The sequence below is a fragment of the Lynx rufus genome, unplaced genomic scaffold (genome assembly GCF_022079265.1).
Source record: "Lynx rufus isolate CCGP_SWC_20201006 ecotype Redwood Valley unplaced genomic scaffold, mLynRuf1.p SCAF_7, whole genome shotgun sequence".
NCBI classification, from domain to species: domain Eukaryota; kingdom Metazoa; phylum Chordata; class Mammalia; order Carnivora; family Felidae; genus Lynx; species Lynx rufus.
The window spans coordinates 44,723,938-44,740,850 of record NW_025814889.1 but is presented as its reverse complement, the minus strand read 5'-3'; the positions used below and the strand labels follow the sequence as shown (position 1 = coordinate 44,740,850).

The 16,913-nt window shown below is 38.6% G+C and overlaps 1 protein-coding gene across 1 annotated transcript in view; it reads left to right on the top strand.

Annotated features, from left to right (window-relative positions):
• LOC124502031 (NKG2-F type II integral membrane protein-like) overlaps positions 1-15,436 on the top strand; it is a 28,251-nt gene extending 12,815 nt beyond the window's left edge. The window contains exons 5-6 of the mRNA XM_047066449.1: positions 14,708-14,811; positions 15,307-15,436. Coding sequence (XP_046922405.1) covers positions 14,708-14,811; positions 15,307-15,436 — 234 coding nt within the window. The remainder of the gene's footprint in view (positions 1-14,707; positions 14,812-15,306) is intronic.
• The last annotated feature ends 1,477 nt before the right edge of the window (positions 15,437-16,913 follow it).

The following is a 16,913-nucleotide window of genomic DNA, read 5'->3' as shown; positions in this document are numbered from 1 at the left end:
TTTATGGTTTTCGGGGCAATTATAAATGGGATCAATTCCTTGATTTCTCTCTCTGCTGCTTCATTAAGGGTGTATAGAAGTGCAACTGATTTCTGTACATTGATTTTTACAACCTGCGACTTTGCTGAATTCCTGAATCTGTTCTAACAGGTTTTGGGTTGAGTCTTTGGGCTTTCCACACAGAGTATCCTGTTGTCTGTAAAGAGTGAAGGTTTGACTTCTTCCTTGCTGATTTGGATGGCTTTTATTTCTTCTTGTTGTCTGGTCACTGAGGTTAGGACTTCCAACACTACGTCGAACAGTGGTGGTGATAGTAGACATCCCTGTTGTATTCCTGACTTTAGGGGGAAGGCTCTCGGTTTTTCCCCACTGAGGATGATATTAGCTGTGGGTCTCTCATATATGACCTTTATGGCCTTGAGGTATGTCTTTTATTCTTACTCCCTTGAGAGTTTTCCTCGAGGAAGAGTGCTGCCTTTTGTCTCATGCTTTTCTGCTCCTATTGAGAGGACTGTGTTGTTCTGAATCTTTCTTTGATTAATATGAACACCTGCATCTCTAAAACCGAGTAGTTATAGCTCTGGGAGAGCCCAGAGAGCATAGAACACTTATTCTTCACCCTTAAAGAGACAGCACAACAAAAACATGAATTGAAAAACACCTGGGATATACAAGAAAGATATATATTTACTAATCTCAGAGCGTGTGCTGGAGGGCAGGGATCTTTAGGATTCTTTTCCAAGAACAAAGGAGGTGTCTGGTGCCATCTCCCTCTCTTGCTCTCTAGCATAGTGACCAAGACACCTGTGAGAATCAGTGCTTTGCCGATGATCACCAAACTTGATTACACCGTATGTTACTTCTGTGCTACCCTGCAAACACACCTATTCTGCCAAGCGCCTCCCCAGGTCTCTTCCCACAGCAGACCTGAGTAAGCCTTGTTAATACCATGTTCCTTGCCTCACATTCTCCTGTGAACCTGCCCCTTTCAATATGCCCTTGGCCAGAGCCTATCCAAAGTGGTGCCACAAGCCTGGTAGTAGGCAAGCAGCCACAACAGGGGCCAGCACCACTCCAGAGGTTTCCTGCCCTGGGAGACAAGGGAACGTACCACACATCCAGGTCCAAATGTGGCCCAGTAGAGGGCTGAGGTCTGATATCTAGTCTGACTGCATGCACTGCTCACAAAACTTCTCATGGAAGAACATAGGGATGATGCCCTGCCATTCTGTGCTACCGAATCTTTGGCAAATGCCTGGTCTGACTCAAGTCAAGCTCAAGGAAGCCCCAGGATGTCCCACTAATAACACTAGAACCAAACTCTGCTCCCAACAGACTCAGAGAATCATTGCAGATGACTGGAGTGAAAGCAATAGCAGCTCAGGCACAACAGTGGGGCTCGCACAACACACAGGAGACACCCCTGTAATGCCAGGCTCTTCTGAACAAGTGACATTGCATAGCAGGGCTCTACAGGAACTCTTCTTCATAAAGCTGCTACTTTCAAGAACAGGGATGTAGCTGCCTTTCCTAACACACAGAAATGGACACAGAGTTAGGCAAAATGTGGAGAGAGAGGAATGTTTCAGTGAAAGAATAGGACAAAATCACAGCAAAATATGTAAACAAAACATTGATAAGTAGTATGTTTGATAGAGAATTTAAAGCAATGGCCATAAAGATACTCACTGAGAAAAGAGTGGAAGACCTCGGTGAGACCCTCAACGGAGAAAGAAAAAATACACAATAACTGAAATTAAAAGTAAACCAGAAGGAGTAAATAGTTGACTAAAGGAAGTAGAACACATCAGCAACCTGGAGTACAGAGTAGTGGAAAGCAATCCAACTGACCCTGAGAAAGAAAATAACAATAAATGAAAATAGAACAAGGAAGTTTGGAGACACCATCAAATGTAATAACATTTGCTTTATAGAGATCCTAGAAGGAGAAGAGAGAGAAAAGGTGGTAGAATATTTATTTGAAGAAATAATAGGTGAAGTAAGTTACCTTAAGGAGATCTACACCAAGACACATAGCAGTTAAAGTGACAAAAAGTAGGGATCAAGAGAGAATCTTGAAAGCATCACGAGAAAGGAAAACAGTTACATACAACAGAGACACCATAAGGCTATTGGCTGCTTTTTCACCAGAAACTTTGCTGGCCAGAAGGGAACCGCATGATACATGTAGAGTGCTGAATGAAAGAAAAAATCTGCAATGAGGAATACTTTTTCCAACAAGGCTATCATTCAGAACAGAAGGAGAGATAGAGTTTCCCAGATAAACAAAAGTTAAAGGAATTTACGACCACTAAACCATCCCTTCAAGAAATGTTAACAAGGACTTTTTGAGTGGAAAGGTAAGACCACAAGGAGGACTAAGAAAAACAGGAAGCACAAAAGCACTCAAATTAAGTATGTCTATAAAAATCTGGCAAGGGATTCACAAAATAAAAGGATATAAAGTATGACACCATACACCTAAAATGTGTGGTGGGAGAGCGGTAAGAATGGGTTCAAAAGAGACTATCAACATAACATAGACTGCTATAATATGCAGAAGATGTTAACATAAACCTAATGGTAACCAGAAATCAAAAACCAGTAATAGATATGTAAGAATAAAGATAAAGGAATCCAAATATGTCATTAAAGAAAGCTAGGAAACCATGAGAGAAAAGAGCAAGAGAAGAAAGGAATGGAATAGAATGGCAAAAACAACCATAAAATAGGTAACAAAATGGCAATAATTACATACCTGTCAATAAGTACGTTGAATGTAAATGAACTAAATGCTCCATCAAAAGACACAGGGTGATGGAATGGATAAAAAAGCAAGACCCATGTATATGTGCCTTCAAGACACTCACTTCAGAGCTAAAAACACATGAAAATGAAAGTGAAAGGATGGAAAAGCATTTATCATGCAAATGGAAGCTAAAAGAAAGCCAGGGTAGCAATACTCATTTCAGACAAGATAGACTTTAAAACAGATTGTAACAAGAGACAAAGAATCACACTCTATAATCATCCAACAAAAAGATAAAACAATTATAAATATGCAACCAACATGGGAGCACCCAAATACATAAAGAAATTAGTAGCAAACTATAAGGAAGTAACTGATAGAAATACAATAATAGTAAGGGACTTTAACACCCCACTTATACCAATGCATACATCATCCAAACAGAATATCAACAAGGAAACAGTGGCTTTGAATGACACACTGAAACAGATGGATTTAACAGATATATTCAGAACATTCCACCCTAAAAGAGCAGAACACACATTCTTTTCAAGTGCAGATGGACCATTCTCCAGAATAGGCCACAAAGCAAGACTCAGCAAACTGAAAAACACTGAAGTCATACCATGCATCTTTTCTGACCACAATGCTATAAAATTAGAAATCGGCCACAAGAAAAAAATATGGAATGAACACAAATACATGAAAGTTAAATTTCATGCTACTAAACAGTAAATGGGACAACTAAGAAATCAAAGAGGAAATAAAAAAATAAATAGAGGCAAATGAAACTGAAAACACAACAGTGTAAAGTGTTTGGGATACAGCAAAAGCTCTTTAACAGGAAAGTTTATTGCAATACAGGCCTACATCCAGAAGAAGAAAAAATCACAAATAAACATCGAAAACTTACACTTAAGGAGCTAGAAAAAGAAACACAAACAAAGGAAAAACCAGAAGAGGAATGTAAATAATAAAGATTAGAGCAGAAATAAATGATGTAGAAAGTAAACAAAGAATAGAACAGATCAATGAAATCCAGAGCTGGTTCTTTGAAAAGATTAAAAAAAAAACTGATAATCTTCTAACCAGATTCACTGAGAGAGAGAGAGAGAGAGAGATAGGAATCAAATAAAATTACAAATGAAAGAGGAGAAATAACAACTGACACCACAGAAATACAAAGGATTGTAAAAGAACATTATATGCCAACAAACTGGACAAGCTAAAAATAATGGATGAATTCCTAGAAACATATAACCTCCCAAAACTGAACATGAAGAAATAGAAAATTGAACAGACTGATTACCAACAATGAAATTGAACAGTAACAAAAGACTTCCAGGACCAGATGGCTTCACAGGTGAATTTACCAAGCACTTAAAGAAGAGTTAATGCTTATTCTTCTCTAACCATTCTAAAAAATAGAAGTGGAAGGAGAGCTTCCAGATTCATTCTATGAGGCTAGCATAACCCTGACACCAAAACCAGATAAAGACACTAGAAAAACAACAACAACAACAACAACAACAACAAAACCCAGAACTACAGCCTATTATCTCTGATGAACCCAGATGCAAAAGTCCTCAATAAAATATTAGCAAACTAGATCCAACAATACACTAAAAAATTATTCACACTAATCAAGTGGAATTTATTGCTGGAATGCAAATATTCAGTATTTGTAAATCAATCAGTGTGATGCATTACATCAACAAGAGAAAAAATAAAACCCATACCATCACTTTAATAGCTGGAGAAAAACCATTTGACAAGTACAACATCCATTTTTGTTAAAAAATCCTTAACAAAGTAGGTTTACAGGGAACATACCTCAATATAATAAAGGCCATATATGAAAATCCACAGTGGGCATCATCCTCAATGGTGAAAAACTAAAAGCTTTTCCCCTAAGGTCAGGAATGAGAAAAGGTTGCCCACTCTCACAATCTTATTCAAAATAGTACTGGAAATCCTAGCCACGGCAATCAGACAACACAAAGAAATAAAAGATATCCAATTGGTAAGGAAGAAGTAAAACTTTAACTATTTGCAGATGACATCATACCTCTATTTAGAAAACCCATGAGACTCCACCAAAAAATTGTTAGACCTGATATGTGGATTCAGTAAAATGGCAGGACACAAAAATCAATATACAGAAATCTGTTGCATTTCTATACACCAACAATGAAGTAGCAGAAAGAAAAATTAAGAAAACAATCTCAGTCAGTTGGGCATCCAACTTCGGCTCAGGTCATGATCTTGCAGTGGGTGGGTTCGAGCCCCGCGTCAGGCTCTGAGCTCAGAGCCTCAAGCCTCCTTCAAATTCTGTGTCTCCTCTCTCTGCCCTTCCCATGCTCATGCTCTGTCTCACTCTGTCTCTCAATAATAAATAAACATAGAAAAAATTAAAAAAAAAAGAAAACAATCTCATTTGAAAGTGCACGAAAAATTACCTAGGAATAAGTTAAACCAAGAAGGTAAAAGACATGTACTCTGAAACTGTAAATCATTGATGAAGGAAATGAAAGACAACACAAATGGAAAGTCATTCTATGCTCATGAATTGGAAGAACCAATATTGTTAAAATGTGCATGCTATCCAGAGAAATCTACAGATTTAATGTAATCCATATAAAAATACCAACAGCATTTTTTCACAGAACCAGAACAAAGGATCCTAAAATTTGTATGTAACCACAAAAGATGCCCAATAACCAAAGCAATCTTGAAAAAGAAGATCATCACTGGAGGTATCAAAATTCCAAATTTCAAGATGCACTACAAAGCTGTCATAATCAAAATAGTGTGATACTGGCACAAAAATAGATGCAGAGATCAATGGAACAGAATAGAGAGCCCAGAAATAAACCCAGAAGTATATGGTCAATTCATCTTTGACAAAAGAGGCAAGAATATGCAATGGGAAAAAGTCTCCTAAACAAATAGTGCTGGGAAAACTGGACAGCTACCTGCAAAACAACGCTAACTAATGTGGATGTAAATTTTAAAAAATAAAAAATAAAATTAAAATTAAAAAAAAAACAATGAAATTGGACCACTTTCTTGCACCATACAGACAAATAAACTCAAAATGGATTGAGGACCATGTGAGAGCTGAAACCATAAAAATCCTAGAAGAGAGCAGAGGCAGTAATTTCACTGATATTGTCCACAGCATCATTTTTGTAGATATGCTTTCCGAAGCAAAGTAAACTATTTGGATTAAATCAAAATAAAAAAAGCTTCTGCATAACAAAGGAAATAACCAAATTAAAACACAGCATACTATATGGGAGAAGATATTTGCAAATGACATATCCAACAAAGGGTTGGTTAGTATCCAAAATACATGAAGAACATATACAACTCAACACCAAAAAAAAAAAAAAAGGCAAAAAACCAATAAAACCCTCCAAATACTCCAATTAAAGTATGGGTAGAAGACATGAACAGACATTTCTCCAAAGAAGAAACACAGATGGCCAACAGATACATGAAAAGATGCTCGACAGCACTGATCATCAAGGAGATGCAAATCATAACTACTATGAGATATCATGTCACATCTGTCAAAATGGCTAAAATAAAAAAAAAACCAAGAGTGAAAACATATGGTACAGAAACCCATGGAGGAGGGGAAGAAAAAAAAAAAGAGGTTAGAGTGGGAGAGAGCCAAAGCATAAGAGACTCTTTTTTTTTTCAACATATGAAATTTATTGTCAAATTGGTTTCCATACAACACCCAGTGCTCATCCCAAAAGGTGCCCTCCTCAATACCCATCACCCACCCTCCCCTCCCTCAGTTTGTTCTCAGTTTTTAACAGTCTACATAAGAGACTCTTAAACAAACTGAGGGTTGATGGGGGGTGGGAGGGAGGGGAGGGTGGGTGATGGGTATTGAGGGGGGCACCTTTTGGGATGAGCACTGGGTGTTGTATGGAAACCAATTTGACAATAAATTTCATATGTTGAAAAAAAAAGTTTATGGAAGGCATTAAAAAAAACACAAGAAACAGCAAGTGTTGGCAAGGATGTGGAGAAAAAGGAACGCTTGTGCATGACTGTGAATGAAAACTGATGCAGCCTACTGTGGAAACAGTATTGACATTCCTTAAAAAAATTAAAAATAGAACTCTCCTATGATCTATAATTCCACTACTGAATATTTATCCACAGAATATAAAAACATTAATTTGAAAAGGTATAGACACCATTGCAATGTGTTTATTGCAATGGAATGTTTCTCAGGCATAAAAAGTAATGAATCTTGTTATTTGAAAAAACTTGGAAGGATCTAAAGAGTATAATGCAAAGTGAAATAAGACAGTCAGAGAAAGACAAAGACCGTATGATTTCACATATATGTGGAATTTAAGAAACAAAACATGTGAACCAGGAAAAAAAGAGACAAACCAAAAACAGACTCTCACTATGGAGAACAAACTGATGGTTACCAGAAGGGAAGTGGATGGGGGATGGGTGAAATAAGTAAACGGGTTTAAGACTATACTTATGATGAGCAATGAGAAACGTATAGAGATGCTTAATCACTTTATTACATACCTGAAACTAATAAAACACTATAGTATATTAGCTGTACTGCACGTAAAAAGAAGAAAGAAGAAAAAGAAAACATTCTACCCTCTCTGGGCTTGTGCATGGGAGAAGGTTTGGCTGAGGTGACCCTTCTTGGCATGCTGGCACTCAAACCCCTCCAAGCAGTATTGGAGCCATAGTGCTAGGAAAAGTGCAAATGGAACTTCCACAGTGTAGGGTCCTGGGCAGTTTCACTTGCTGTCACTCTGGAACTGATGGCTCCGGTGGAGGCATGTGCCGATATCCGAGGGATACTGTAATTACATCTCAGGGGATAGATAGTCACTGTGACTCTGGCTGGTGAAGCAAATGCCTCAGTGACACAGATTCTGGGATTATGAGGTTCAGGGATGCTTGGGCACAGAGGCAGGGTGTAGTAGTCCAGGGACAAGGTGGCAGTCTGGGAATGCTTGAAAATTTTGCATATGCATTAAGATAATAGCTTATTCAATTTACGCCATTTCAGCTTACGGATGATTTCATAAAAGCGCTCTACTTTCAGATAGGGAGGGAAACCTGTATGTACTTCTGAAACAGTGCTGAAGCCAGCTAATACTGGTTTCTGACCACTAATTATGCATATCTTTTTCAACACCGTGCTCATGATTTCACATTGGTGACTTGAACCTTTCGCAGTGACTGTGCACCACAGAAATCAACAAGTGCTAACAAAATAAGGTTTTCTTTCCTCTCTGATGTGCTCAATTACCAGCACAAGGTTGTATCCATATATGGTATAGACCCAACCATACAGTGTTATAATTGTGGCTTTAAATAATCTTACCTCTTAAAAAATTGAGAGAAGCAAACACACACAGAGACTTTTAAATTTACCCACATATTTACCATTTCTATTGATCTTTTTTCCTTCTTGTGGACACCATCCCTTGTCATCTACTTTTAGCTTGAAAAACATTTACGGAGAACAGGTCTGCTAAGAAACTCTGTTAGGTCGTCATGCACCTTCTGTTTTGAAAGACTGTTTTGCTGAATTTGGAAAGTTTGTGTGACAAGCTTTCTTTGTCATGTTTTGCTTTGTTGTGGTTTTTTTTTTTTTTGAGGGGTTTTGGTTTGTGTCTTGTTTTTTTGTTTTCTTCAGCACATTCAGCTCTTTGGTTTTGACCTTCCCTGTTTTTATTCTTCATGGTTTCTGGTGAGAACTTCTCTATTAATCATATTATTAGTTGTAATTAAATGTAATTAGTAGTTTTTTCCTTGCTGCTTTCAAGATCCCCTCTTTCTGTTTGCTTTTTATTTTATTTTTAATTGTGGTAAAAAAATAATAGAAAATTTACCATATTACCCATTTATATAAAAAATAAACTTTATTTCTGAGAGAAATTTTAGGGTCATATCAAAGCTGAGAGAAGGCACACAGGTTTCCTATATATGCTTACTGTCTACACATGCATAGACTCTCCCATTGTTAATATCTCCCACCTTAGGGTTACACCTGCTACAACTGATGGAAGTACATTGACACATCTTTATCACCAAAAGACCATAGTTTAAATTAAGGTTTATTCTTGATTATGTACATTTTATGAGACTGGAGAGATGTGTAAAGACTTTTATCATCCATTACATATTTATATAATATAGGCTCACTGCCCTAAAAATCCTCTGTCCTTCACCTATTATCAATCCTTCCCTTCTTGCTCAGCTCTGTCAACCACTGATCTTTTTACTGTTTCCATAGCTTTATTTATTTTTTCCAGGACATCATATAGTTGGAATCACACAATGTCTCACATCTTCTCCACTACACTTTAACAGTTTCATGCATCTTACCCAACTCTAAGCATACAGTTCATGAGTGCTAACTGTATTCACATCGTTGTCCAACAGATCTCTAGAACTTTCACCTTGCAAAACTGGAACTCCATACTCAATGGACAGAATGAACTTCTCTACTTTCCCCTGAAGCCTTAGCAATCACCATTCTACTTGCTGTTTCCATCAGTTTGACTGCTTTAGATACTTCCTAGAAGTGGAATCGTATTCTTGTGTGTGTGTGTGTGTGTGTGTGTGTGTGTGTGTGACTGGCTTATTTCACTCAGCATGGTGTCCTGGAATTTCAACCATGTTGTAGCATGTGATAGGATTTCCTTCCTTCTTAAGACTGAATAATAATATTACACTGTTCTGTGTATACTGTGCTTTTTTTTTTCTCCTTTCTTCCATCAGTGGACATTTGGGCTGCTTCTACTGGTTGACTTTTGTGAATAATGCTGCAGTGAGATGGGTGTGCAGGTATCTCTTCGAGATATTGTTTTCAATTCTTTTAGAAAATTTCCTACACGTGGGATTGCTGATTCATAGGGCAATTCTATTTTTAATTTTTGGAGGGAGCTTTATACTGTTTTACATAATAGCTGACCAATTTGCTTTCCCAATGACAATGTGCCAGGGTCCTCTTTTTCCACCTCCTTTTTTCCTAAATAGTATCCATCCTAGTAAGTACGAGGTGATATCTCATTATGGTTTTGATTTGAATTTTTCTGACAATCAGTGATATTGAACACCTTTACATATGCTTTTTGACCATTTGTATATTTTCTAATGTCTATTCAATTCCTTTACCCATTTCTTTTAAAAAAATTTTTTTAACGTTTTATTTATTTTTGAGGCAGAGAGAGACAGAGCATGAACGGGGGAGGGGCAGAGAGAGAGGGAGACACAGAATCGGAAACAGGCTCTAGGCTCCGAGCCATCAGCCCAGAGACCGACGCGGGGCTCAAACTCACGGACCGCGAGATCGTGACCTGGCTGAAGTCGGACGCCCAACCGACTAAGCCACCCAGGCACCCCCGACCCATTTCTTATTTGGGTTATTGGGTTTTTGTATTTATCAGTGACATTGTATTCCTTATATATTTTGGATATAATCTTTGTTTTGATATATGATTTGGAAGCATTTTTCCACTCTATCTTTCGTTCTGTGGATCATGTCTTTTGATGCAAAGAAATGTTTTAATTTGATGTAGCCCATTTGTCTACAATGGTCTTTTCCTTTGTAGTCTGTGCTTTTGGTGTCCTATCCAAGAAGTCATTGCCAAATAAAATTTTATGTACTTCCCCCCATGTTTTCTCCAAGGAATTTGATAGTTTTACATCTTATGTTTGTGTGTTTAGTCCATTTTTAAAAAAATTATTAAAATTTCTTTAATGTTTATTTATTTTTGAGAGAGACAGAGTGTGAGCAGGGGAGGGGCAAAGAGAGAAGGAGACACAGAATCTGAAGTGGGCACCAGGCTCTGAGCTGTCAGCACAGAGCCCCACATGGGGCTCAAATTCACGAACTGTGAGATCATGACCTGAGCTGAAGTCAGATGCTTAACTGATTGAGCCAAGCAGGTGCCTTGTGTTTAGCCCGATTTTTTAAAAAAGTTTATTTATTTATTTTGTGTGTGTGGGAGAGAGAGTGCACACAAAATTGGGGGAGGGGCAGACAGAGAGGGAGAGAGAATCCCAAGCAGGCTCTTGCACTGTCAGTGTGGAGCCCGATGTGGGTTCGAACTCATGAACCACGAGATCATGACCAGAGCTGGGGTCAGATGCTTAAACTGACTGAGCCACCCAGGTGTCCCGATGATGTTTAGTCCATGTTGAATGAACTTTATTATGGGGCATAAACCTAAGCATCCACCTTCATTCTTTTGTGTGTGGGTAGTCAGTTTCCTGGCACCATGTGTGAACTATACTACCCTTTCCATACTGCATGGTCTTCTCACCCTTATAAAAAATGATTAGCCTGACTACACATGGGTTTGCGTCTGGATGTATTTTTAAGTTATTGTTTCCATGGGGGATTAAGGGCCTGGGCTTCCTATTGTTTTCTGTTGCTGGTGTCATTCCCCCTCTAATCTGAACACAGATCAGATCTGGATCTAATCTGTGGATTTTGTGGTAGAAAATGTGGTTTAAGTCTGCTGGAGGTGGGAGATATGCCACCCATTCCCTGATTTTCATACTGATTTAAGTCACCTCATAATCCACCCTGTTCCCTCAGGCTTATTTTTTTGTCTGTGTTCGCAAGTGACACTTAATGGTCACTTAATGGTCATTCCATTATCATGTCGTGAGATGTGGGTTTCTTGTGCTCATTCTGTTAGTAGTTTGCTGAGCCACTGGGTTCCACAAATATTTTTAAAATGCTATTTAAGAAGTTATTCTTTCACAGTGTGTTAATATTGCTTTTAACACACAGTGAAAGAATAACTTCTTTAAATAGCATTTTAAAAATATTTGTGGAACCCAGTGGCTCAGCAAACTAATAACCCAGTGAAGAAATGGGCAGAAAACATGAAAAGACACTTCTCTAAAGAAGACATCCGGATGGCCAATAGGCACATGAAAAGATGTTCAACGTCGCTCCTTATCAGGGAAATACAAATCAAAACCACACTCAGATATCACCTCACGCCAGTCAGAGTGGCCAAAATGAACAAATCAGGAAACTATAGATGCTCTAGAGGATGTGGAGAAACGGGAACCCTCTTGCACTGTTGGTGGGAATGCAAATTGGTGCAGCCGCTCTGGAAAGCAGTGTGGAGGTTCCTCAGAAAATTAAAAATAGACCTACCCTATGACCCAGCAATAGCACTGCTAGGAATCTACCCAAGGGATACAGGAGTACTGATGCATAGGGGCACTTGTACCCCAATGTTTATAGCAGCACTCTCAACAATAGCCAAATTATGGAAAGAGCCTAAATGTCCATCAACTGATGAATGGATAAAGAAATTGTGGTTTATATACACAATGGAATACTACGTGGCAATGAGAAAGAATGAAATATGGCCCTTTGTAGCAACGTGGATGGAACTGGAGAGTGTGATGCTAAGTGAACTAAGCCATACAGAGAAAGACAGATACCATATGGTTTCACTCTTATGTGGATCCTAAGAAACTTAACAGAAACCCATGGGGGAAAGGAAGGAAAAAAAAAAAAAGAGGTTAGAGTGGGAGAGAGCCAAAGCATAAGAGACTGTTAAAAACTGAGAACAAACTGAGGGTTGTTGGGGGGTGGGAGGGAGGGGAGGGTGGGTGATGGGTATCGAGGAGGGCACCTTTTGGGATGAGCACTGGGTGTTGTATGGAAACCAATTTGACAATAAATTTCATATATTAAAAAAAATATTGCTTTTATGTTTGCTTGTTTTTTTTTTCTTCTGCTTCTTTTATCCTCCTTTGATTTTATTCAGACCCATGGTGGTTTTCTGATTATTGAAGATCTCTGAACTCTGTTATTTTTTCTCTCTCATTCTATGGGATGAATAAATTCTGTTACCCCTTCTTCAGTTTCATCAAGTTTTTCTTTTGCATTTTCCAATATAGAGCCAATTGAGTGCATTTTTCATTTCAGGTATTTATAAACTCAGAATTTCTCTGTGTTTTTTTCACATAGTTTCATTTTTCTACTGATATTTCCTAGTTGTTATGTTGCTGCCATATTTTCATTTAATTATTTGAACATAGTTTCCTTTATAACTTACAAATATTCATAAATGTTACTTTAAAATACTTTTTTTTTTCAGTAATTCTAACATCTTTCCCAGGAAAAGTTTCTATTGACTTTAGTATGGAAGACATTTTCCGGTTTCTTTGCGTGTTTTAAAAGTTTTTTAGGTACACATTTCTGATAATGTAGTTTAGTAAACATGTATTTCATTTTTCTTAGATTTCTTATTTTTGGAGCTTGCATAGCTTTTACTGCAAAATCAGTTTTTCCTAATTCTTATTGTTTGTTTGTTTGTTTATTTATTTACTTATAGCCTATTTTCCTAGGGATTTCCCTTGTGATTTTGCAGCTTAGATGTCAACCACTAATTTTTTAAAGGTTGTGTTCAAATACTGCAAATCAGTAAGGCTTCCACCCTCTGCCATGTGATGGATGTGCAGGTGTATGTGTATGTGTGTGGGGAGGGGTGGGGGTGTGTGTGGGAGGGGAGTGCTCATAACTTTACTGTCAATTCTCAAGTCTCAGCTTTCGCTTTTATCTGGGTCTCCTCTACATGTGGGCGCATTTTCCCCATCAGCTAAAAGTGTGTAGAGAGCTAATATCATCTCTTCTGTTGTAATTTTCCCTTCAATATCTTCCCATTTTACTTACTGGGGGCCTTGAGCTCAGATAAAGGAAAGTGTGAGTTTCCCTCATTCATTATCAAGCAAACTCACCACTTTGAGCTGAAAAAGCAATGGTTATTTCATCCCCTTCCCCACTCTTACTCATGTCTGCCCTTGAGGCAACTGCACCGTGATTTTTTCAGTCTTCCCAAATTGTAAATAGTACAATTCTTTTTAAAAAAAATTTTTTAAACGTTTATTTTTAAGAGAGCTCGAGTGGGGAAGGGTCAGAGGGAGATACAGAATCTGAAGCAGGCTCCAGGCTCTGAGCTGTCAGCACAGAGCTCAACGCGGGGCTTGAGCTCATGAACCGTGAGAACGTTACCTGAGGCGAAGTCAGACGCTCAACCCACTGAGTCACCCGGGTGCCCCATAAATAGTACAATTCTTTTTTTTTATTAAAAGTTTTTTTAATGCTTATTTATTTTTGAGAGGGCGAGAGAGAGGCAGAGCATGAGCAGGGGAGGGGCAGAGAGAGGGAGACACAGAACAAGAAGCAGGCTCCAGGCTCCGAGCTGTCAGCACAGAGCCCGACGCGGGGCTCGAACTCATGGACTGGGAGAACATGACCTGGGCTGAAGCCGGATGCTCAACTGACTGAGCCACCCAGGCGCCCCAATAGTACAATTCTTTTTGATCACTGCACTAGGGTGGGTAGGTGGAAAGGCATGGGAGCAGTCCTAGGCAAGAAGATTACAAAGGTACTTCTTACTTGAATCTCTAGGAGTTTTTTTTTTTTTTTTTAATTTTTTTTTCAACGTTTTTAATTTATTTTTGGGACAGAGAGACAGAGCATGAACGGGGGAGGGGCAGAGAGAGAGGGAGACACAGAATCGGAAACAGGCTCCAGGCTCTGAGCCATCAGCCCAGAGCCCGACGCGGGGCTCGAACTCCCGGACCGCGAGATCGTGACCTGGCTGAAGTCGGACGCTTAACCGACTGCGCCACCCAGGCGCCCCATAGGAGTTTTTAAAATAATAAATATTTCACAAGTTATTATTATTAACCTCAGGGCAATTGTCAGAACCCCAAATTATTATCCATGGCAGTGTGTCTTCTTCACTTAGTCCTACTAAGATATCTTTACAATGGGTTCAGTGCATAGCACTGTATTACAATTTGAAAGATTCTATAAAGTCACAAAGAATGAGCTTGACTTGTTACTACAAAGTTCACATGAGTATAAGAGCTTTGATGTGACTTCTAATAAAATTTGTTTTCTCATAGTATATGTTGGACTTCTTCATTCGTTCTTCATGGTGTAGAGTCTCCCAGACAAGAAATAATAGTTCATGGCTGTGGCCCAAAGGCTTAACTTTCCTTTCCAAACCGTAAGTTTCTTCACAACTCCTTTATTTTATGCCTCAAAGAATTTGTCATAGGAAAAAAAAAAAAACAGCTTTAATGGAACAACTTTATTTATTTATTTATTTATTTATTTATTTATTTATTTTTAGTGTTTATTTATTTTTGACACCGAGAAAGACAGAGCGTGAACAGGGGAGGGTCAGAGAGAGGGAGACACAGAATCTGAAGCAGGCTCCAGGCTCCGAGCTGTCAGCACAGAGCCTGACAGGGGGCTCGAACTCACGGAGTGTGAGATCATGACCTGAGCTGAAGTCGGATGCTTAACCGATTGAGCCACCCAGGCGCCCCTTATTGGAACAACTTTAGAAACACCATTGTTGAAGTGTTTCCATAGAAAAATAATATGGAAAATATTCAGATTTAGATACATAACTCTTAGTCCAAATGGATTGCATGTTCATTAAGATTTAAAATTATGTATTACCAAGATTAATTAGATATTATTTTCTATATTTCAGGTTGTCAGTATCTTCAGAGTGGGACCACAATTGTACATTTTTATACGTTCAGGCCAAAAAAATTTTAATTGAATCCTGCTTAGAAATAAAAACATATATTTGTAAGCACCAGGCACTTCAACCTACCTAAATCTGATATAATGCTGCTTCACCATCTATAAAGAACATATTTCTCATTTCTTCAAGCCATATGATTATTTTCTTAGAGTTATTTTTTTAAGATTTTATTTTTTACAACAATTTTGGGTTCACGGCAAATTGAATTAAGAGAATGGTACAGAGATTTCCCATAACCCTCCAGTATGCACATATGCATGCCGTCTCCCATCATCAACATCACTCATTAGAATGCTTTACTTGTTACCAAGGATTAATCTCCAAAGATTTGGACCCAAGGTCCAAAGAGTACCTGAGGTTTTACCCTTAGGGTTGTAGAATTATTTTTAAATCTTTATTTATATTAACATAAAAAATATATATACTCAGGAATATATCATCCATTTCTTAAACTTTTGTTATTTATTAAAATAAATTACATATACATTATAAATGGTAATATCAAGCATTATTATGATAAAGCCCTTGGTAGGGTGAAAAAGCCCACTCATATTTCCAAATTAATTGATTTGTTCTAGCCCTAAAGGGGCTGCATGTGAAGGTTGAATGACCCAGAGTGGCAAGGTTATCAGTCAGTGTTGAGGTAGGAGACAGAAACCAGGAGAAGTTTGATGTAAAGAATTATTAACTATATGGGAAAGCCTAGCATGAGGGGATGAAACAAAGTTATAAGAATACCTTAGGCTTAAAGGAAAGTACCGAAAGGAGGGATCACTGGGAAGCCAGGGCCGCTCTCTGAAGATGGGATTTAGATGTCATCGAGGACAATGTGGGTGCACACAGCTTCATGGCCGACATGCTCACTGGATTGACCTGGGGCAGAGCAGCTCCTCGGTCCCCTGGCTGAACTTGGCGAGGAAGGATCTCGGTCTGAGACTGGCAGGCAGGAAGAACCCCCTGCCAGAGTGTTAGCAGGTAGAGGCTGGAAGAGGAAACTTTAACTGGCACTGGCCACAGACACTCGTGGAGGCTGGATACACAGGACTTCCTGCAAACAGGCAGCTGGCAACCAAGCCATAGTGGCCAAAGGAGAGAAAACACCAAGGAACCAGGAAGAAGAGCCCTTTCTGCTGCAGTGTCTCTCGATGGCCTTTTACCAACAGAAGTCAACCTCCTGTGAGATGACAAGAGAGAAAATTGATAGGATCTTGCACCGTTATCTGAGAAAAGAGCACTGAGGGATAGATTTGGAGCTGAGAGTACTAAATTGATAACCAGGCACTCAGGGTATCATGCAACAATCCCAGGGTTGCCGTCTAAGAGCCATTCAGATCTGCCCACTTCCTCAGAGAATGGAACCAAGCTGTACCTTCTGAATCCGTTTTAGTGCAGCACTAATCAAAGATTAGATTCATTTTTGGGGAGAGGTTGCTTTTTCAATGAATAACAACCAGTGTCCTTTGGTACTTCTTCTTGTCTACTGTTTTCCTCACCAGGATTTCAGATATTTTGGAAGGTATCTTGTTTTATTAAATTATCTGTGTCCTCAC